The 6,451-nt window shown below is 38.8% G+C and overlaps 2 protein-coding genes across 3 annotated transcripts in view; both read right to left on the minus strand.

Moving 5' to 3' along the window:
* Positions 1–633: 633 nt before the first annotated feature.
* LOC138051934 (uncharacterized) lies at positions 634–3,117 on the minus strand. The gene is made up of 4 exons (XM_068898264.1): positions 2,982–3,117; positions 2,049–2,612; positions 1,769–1,885; positions 634–930 (listed from the first exon to the last, which is right to left on the minus strand). The coding sequence occupies exons 1-4, from the start codon at positions 3,061–3,063 to the stop codon at positions 674–676; spliced, it is 1,020 nt and encodes a 339-aa protein (XP_068754365.1). The 5' UTR covers positions 3,064–3,117; the 3' UTR covers positions 634–673.
* Positions 3,118–3,831: 714 nt separating this feature from the next.
* LOC138014514 (uncharacterized protein PF3D7_1120600-like) overlaps positions 3,832–6,451 on the minus strand; it is a 10,022-nt gene continuing 7,402 nt past the window's right edge. Inside the window, exons 3-4 of one of the 2 annotated variants that reach the window (XR_011125324.1) lie at positions 5,645–6,451; positions 3,832–4,425 (exon numbers count right to left, since the gene is read on the minus strand). The exon at positions 5,645–6,451 is cut by the window's right edge and continues 2,071 nt beyond it. The gene's annotated coding sequence lies outside the window, so the exon portion shown is untranslated. Of the gene's footprint in view, positions 4,426–5,278 lie in introns of those variants that run through there. The other variant, XM_068861672.1, reaches the window with a different exon arrangement.

Here is a 6,451-nt window from a genome sequence, read left to right on the forward strand (position 1 = left end):
CTTAATTGTAACTATCACAAAATCCTCGAATCCGATTGGTTATCAACAGCCCTGATTTCAGCATTATTTTCATAGCACAGTTTGTAAATGGACACATTGTAACTGAACAGTTGTCCGCATCATCAAGCGCGCTTGTTGTACTTGAATCATTTATCTTATTCCAGAGCTATTAAGAAAACCAGGAAAAATTAAGCAGGTTAAGCTATAAAAATTTATCACCGTCATCTTCTCGTATTTTGTAAAAGTTACGATTAATTGATAATAGGACGTAGTGTTGAGCCGTCGTGTTTTACAATTCGAAGAATAATCGTGCTCGAAATTTCAAATACTCACCCGAATACTCCCTGAATTCCCACTCAGTCCTAGTACCATGAAACTGAAAACGTAAGGCTACTGAACAGAGTAGAACGTAACCTTCAGTGTTTCTTTGAGCTATGTGGTCAAAATAATGAGCAAGTCAATAAATGATAACAAATAACGATGAAACTAGATGTCATCACTCATATAGGAAAGCGAGCTTTCAACGCTGTCAGTTCTTTATTTCACAAGATTTCACTTCAGATATCAGCTTAATGAGAAAAAACAGAGCATAAAGTCAATAATACTGTTAACTTAAATCTTCAGGAACAACGTTTTACTATATTAGTTTATATAAGAACTTACAATCTTCTTTTTATGTTTGGTCTTTGACTTTTTCACGGACGTTTTCGGTTTTTTCAACAAACGTAAATTTTTTGTTCTTTTTTTCAAAGGGAATCAAGCGTATTTGGTACCGCTGAATGCGAAATCCGAATGGAAAAACCGAAGGACTGTCACCAGAGTGATGCGTTTGTTGATAAGCGCGCAGTCTCTTTGCTGTGATGACTTCCTGTTCTGCGCCTTTGCCACTGCGCTGAGGAGAAATCTTGTCAGCTTTAACAACTTTGGACGCTGAAAAATATGAGATTTGGACTGTGACTCAAGGAATGCTTAAATTTGATTTTATCCAGCAACGAAAACAGGTTAGTATAGTTCATGCTTACACTACGTGCATACTGAAAACATTTTTGTTTAATAATATATGAATATCATAAATTAAACAAATAATGGCGGCTTTCTGTTGTGTTATACAAAGCTGTTACGTCGCTATGAAGCTAGTTCTTTGCACAGTTCTTTATTATCAAATGTTTAGTATTAAGTTTAGAGCCATGCCTCACATAACTCAGTTGGTAAAAAAAACATTGGAAAATGGCAATAATGATGGTGGTTAACGACTATGGTGGTTGATGATGATGATGCTGATGACAGAGATTAACATGCTATTATAATTATTGACAAATTCAAAAACAAGAGCATGAGAAAACCTAAACCAAATCATTTCAGACTTGACTGACATGGCAATGAAACCTATTGCGCAGGAGTATATGGTGACTACTGCAGGGGAATGATAGCTTATTACTTCGTGCTGCTTTTCACTAGAAATTACATATCTATTTAGGTATTAAATTAATGTTGCCTTCTTTTCAAGTCTCCTAAGTATAAAATCTACTGTTTTTTAATGTAACAATACTGCAATACTGAATAAACTTTGCTTCAAACCGCAAGCGCTGTTTGGCAAACTTTGCCATAAATTCACTAGGAGCCCCGTTTTTAAGGGCCCGTCTACTTCCGGCAGCAAAATTCATTACCCAGTAATAAATGAATCAATACAGAGGCGGAGAGTAGCCTTAAACCACAGTTTAAACTCAGTTTAAATGATCTACCATGAAAATAAGTTTTGTTTACTTACGCATATAGCTTTTTTCAATATATCTGGTCTCCGGGCCTTTTCCAGGCCACTGATTAAACCTGCTGTGAAACAGATATGGATGCAAGAGTCTGAACATCTGCCAGTTTCCTCGAGGTGCTATAAAGGCAAAAAATAGACAGTAGTTTTGTATGAATGAATAGGTTGCTGAGCTTGAAAAACAAGTGAAGTACAAGTGAAAGAAAATATGTATTGATTATATGTCACCAAGGTTGCTTTTGAAGATAGAATTATTTCTTCTTGTGTTTATACTGCAACTCACCATTATCGTGGCTATAAACGTATTCTTGACCGAGGCTTAAACCAGGTTGCGAGGCGAACGCGTAACGCGCGCGATGAGGAACACGTCGATGTTCCCCGAACCAACGCAGTGCATATGGTCTTAAATAGTGCGGGAAGCTTCCTCTTAGAGCAGAACCATAACGCGTACCAGTCATCAAGGCATACAAGGAAGGATAACGAAGGCGATATCGTGAATGGAACCAGGGAGCTCGTCGGTAGAACGGATGATACGTAAATGGTCTGATGCGTCTAAAATGTTCGGGAAACTGGATAAAGTATGGACGGAGAAAAGGGTATTCCTTGTTATACAATGGAACGTTAAGGGGATGGCGGTTCATTAAGCGGTGGATTCTTTCCGCTGCAGCTTTCCGTAACTTGTTTGAAATCAAATGCTTGTTGGTTGTTAAGGGAAGAAGAGAACTGACGCTTGATGGAACGACCACTGTTGATACCTCGTGTTTATTGTGAGTGACTTCTGAGTGATGTTTGCTTGGCTTGTGAGAGTTGTTCTTCACTGGTGGCTTCGTCTTATTATTCCCTTTTCCTGTTTGAATGTTATTGATTAAAAGTAATTCAGTTAATAGCCGATGTTTTTTTTTTTTTTTGGCATATGCATAAACTAATTTGTAAAAACGAAATATACTGTAGTCATCTTCTGAGTCCAGATGTTGAAATGCTCCCTCTTTTCAGGATTATCATTCAAATTTTAATTCTCCGGTCTGTGGCCTAAATCAGTGAAACTGAATGTGTAAGGGTTTTGCTTATGAATTTACTGAAGCTTTCTCATTAACTGACAATAGTACTTTTCGAAAAATAGTCATTCGTCTCGAGTTTATAACGTGTTGGGAAATCGCAGGAATTCGGTTGAAAAAGGCCGGGAAAGAATGTTCAATTGAAGCGTGAGGAGTCTTACCCATTGTCCTTTTAGCTTGAATGTTCTTGACTGTAGTAAACATAAAAAGCAATGAGAACAACACCAAAACTCTGCTCTCCATTTTTCTCCTCACGGCAGTCTGAGTTTACTAGCAGTTACTAAGGGTAAGAGATTTCTGTTTTTAAGAATCCGTTTTGAATAACAACAGATTTTCGTCGTATTTGCGACAACAGGTGTCTCATGGTAGTTCCGTAGTAAAAAATAAACCACACAGGTGAGGATCAAAGTAAACATTTTTGTTTGAGATTTTTGGCTTTATTTTAGTTTTTCGTCCATTTTTCGTCTGTTTTGCAGATGGAATGGCTAAAACTACCTGTGCTTGCCATACGAGCTTGTATGAGGAGATTTACCGCTACCGCGCGGCGGCTTCATGCCTAGCGTGCTCGACTCCGGATCGAGTGGTCCGGGTTCGGGTCCTGGCCGGGGACATTGTGTTGTGTTCTTGGGAAAGACCCTTTACTCTCACGGTGCCTCTCTCCTCCCAGGTGTATAAATGGGTACCGGCGAAATGCTGGGGGTAACCCTGCGATGGACTAGCATCCCATCCAGGGGGGAGTAGAAATATTCCTAGTCGCTTAATGCTACGGAAACCGGAGATAAGCGCCGGCCTGATGAGCCTTCCGGCTCGTAAGCAGTGACTTTACCCTTACCATAAAACAATTTTTTAAGAAACGAATACGTATCTCTTTTTTGGTTCTTGTTATCTTGTGTCTCACTTCCAGTGAAAAAATGAAACAACAAACAAACTTTCTTGGTAGAGAGTAAGAAGAATCTAAAAAATTATAAGGATACCACATAGGAAAAGGCCTGTTCTTCCCCGAATGGTTGGTTTTTCGTTTTAATATCAAATACTCCTTTGCTACAAACAATATTTTTTCTCTATGACGAGGTGCTAACGCTCGAAAATCCCCACGGTAGTCAATCCGGATACTGCCGGCCAAATTCTCATGTTTACCGACGCACCACCTCGTTTTCTCTCGAGACTAATTCCATTCCATTCTCTAGCAGAAAGCTGTTTAGCAATTGACCTGAACATTAAGCAAGCACATGGCAAGAAGTATTCCGATATTGCACTGGCGTGTTTCTTATTTAGTTTCGTGCTACGTATTTCTACGAATTGGGTCGATCTCTTTTTTTTTTCTAAAATTATTGAACTTTTTCAAGTCGTTTGAAATTGTCCTGAAGTGGTAAGACGAGAGAATATCAGCCTTTTACTATCCTCGAGGGTGCTCAGTAGAGACTAAAGGGAAGAAGATAAGGGGATCTCTGGCGTCAAAGCTGTTGTCTTTGTTCAGTATTCTATAAGCAGGACCTGTGAGATAGGACTTCTGGTCTTCCTTTGCAGTAGTTTCATGCGGTACGCCATTGGTATTCTTCATGATTGGAACGCTTATGAGGCCAAATAACGTTTGAGTTTTGCGATCTAAAATTGGACAAACATGAAACAGTACACTGTTTGACATCTTCTCTTTGTTTAATATGAACAAAAGATAGTTATCTATAAGAGAAAAAGTTGACTCCGATCAAACTAATGATTGATGTAAGGAAGCTGGATAACTTTTTCCGGTGGATAAGTCGATGTCCTACAGTTTGAATATGTCCAAAGATTTCAGTATTCGCTCACATATTGTAACCGGGAATATGCACACTCTAAGAACATCTAATTAAAGATAAGTAAAAAAACCTGGGCAATTTAACGAGGAGTACATTTTAAACTCTGGATAGTGAGTTATTCAGTACCAATGTTATCATGCTTTGAGCAGCTGGAGCCAAGTCAAATGAGTAGTCAGTCACATGACTCGCTCTTCGGACATCCAAATCTACAAAGACACATTTGCCCGTTTTATTTTATTTTATTTTTAATATCTACTTTGATAGCCGTATCTTTATGATTTAATTTCATAAGGACTCACATATGAAACAGACGGGGATGCTCGTCGTCTCGCTTAGGGGTGTAAATTTTGGATTTTGGTCTCGCTTAGGGTGTTCCGGGAAAACCGCCAATATCTTAAGCCACCAAGGTCTCGTTTAGGGTTCCGCGAAGAAACACAGAATTACCCAAAGAGAACCAGAAGTCAAATTTTCTTTTTAACTTGTTTTGTTTAGGGGTCAAAATTTGCTTCAGCCACGCCCAGATTGGTATCCTTTAGGGGTCATAAATAGCTTGATCCACGCCCAGGTGGTCTCTTTTAGGGGTTAAATTTAAAATTTCCGACAAGCATCCCCGTCTGTTCCATATGGGAGTCCCCTTCCTCCCCCCCCCCCCCCCCCGGGCATTTAGTTAAATTAAAGCAATTATCCAGGCAGGCATGGGTCAGCTTTTGACATACTGTATTTTCTCTGCTAACATAGCTTTTAATTAAAATAGACAGGTTGTGTTTCTACACTAAACCGATGTTTACTAAATAATAATTTTAGTAGAATCTTTCTCTAGGCTTTTTAAGAATTAATAAAGCACTTTCTTTCAATCTGTGAAATATCATTAGCAGCAATTATTCTTCGTTATTCGGTTTCAGTTTTCGTGAAGTCCAACTGCTATGTAAATTCCCACGGTAAACGGGTTTCGGGCCAAGGTTTCCTTTGAATTCCGACTTTTCCAGCCGGATCGCTTGCATTAAGTGACCCTATCCGTAACGACTTACCTTCTTCGTTTCCTTTTATCGCCGCCCGTCCGTTTGTTTCTTTTAACGCCAAGATGATCAGAAATATCAATTGCTTTAGCGTCATCTTTGCGGTAGCTTTCCAGAGAAATAATTTCCTTTTGCTTGAACGCCAAACTTGTATTCCTCGGGTTTTTTTTTTTTTTTTTGTTAAGAGAAGAACGAAAGGTGTGAATTAATTAGGTGAGATTCTGATTAACATTTCAGGATTTAATTTCTAACCACTAACTTGTCCGAAGAGTATCAAATTCAAAGCAAGGTCAATCTCGGGCTCCTTGGTCGCCTGCTGACCAAACAGCCCAAGGACTCTGGGTACGACGAACCTTTCGCATAGTTTGTAATCAGTAACCGCTGATAACACTCTGTTCGAAGGCTCAGTTTAATTTCCCCGTTTCTGCCCTGTCTAGTGGCCGTCGCGAATGTAAACTTATTGGTAATTGCATTGTACACAAAATAATGTCGGAATTAAGGACGGTGCCTACTAATTCAAAGGTATTTTGGGGCGGTTTTATGAATATGCGGGAAAAGCACATCTGAACAAGTGTTATTAAAATCCAAAAAGAAAACTAGGGGTAACCACGCATTTTTCAAAGATAATTAATCAACAATATTAGCAAAAAGCTTTAAAATACAAAGCAATGTATGGCGTTCCTTTCCAAATTAAAGCTTAATTATCTCTGAAAAATGCATGGTTACCCCCAATTTTCTTTTTGGATACCAAGAGCACTCGCTAAGTTTTGCTTACTCCGCATAAGTTTAAATCGCGCAAAAATATCCTTGCATTGGTAA

The sequence above is a fragment of the Montipora capricornis genome, chromosome 1 (assembly GCF_036669925.1).
Source record: "Montipora capricornis isolate CH-2021 chromosome 1, ASM3666992v2, whole genome shotgun sequence".
Lineage (NCBI taxonomy): Eukaryota > Metazoa > Cnidaria > Anthozoa > Scleractinia > Acroporidae > Montipora > Montipora capricornis.

Bases quoted from the DNA above. Each gene is read 5' to 3' on its own strand.
- LOC138051934 (XM_068898264.1), bottom strand. From the start codon at position 3,063: ATGGAGAGCAGAGTTTTGGTGTTGTTCTCATTGCTTTTTATGTTTACT. The intron at 2,613-2,981 runs GTAAGACTCCTC...ACATTCAAACAG, and splicing joins TCAAGCTAAAAGGACAATGG to GAAAAGGGAATAATAAGACG. The intron at 931-1,768 runs GTAAGTAAACAA...CATATTTTTCAG, and splicing joins TATTGAAAAAAGCTATATGC to CGTCCAAAGTTGTTAAAGCT.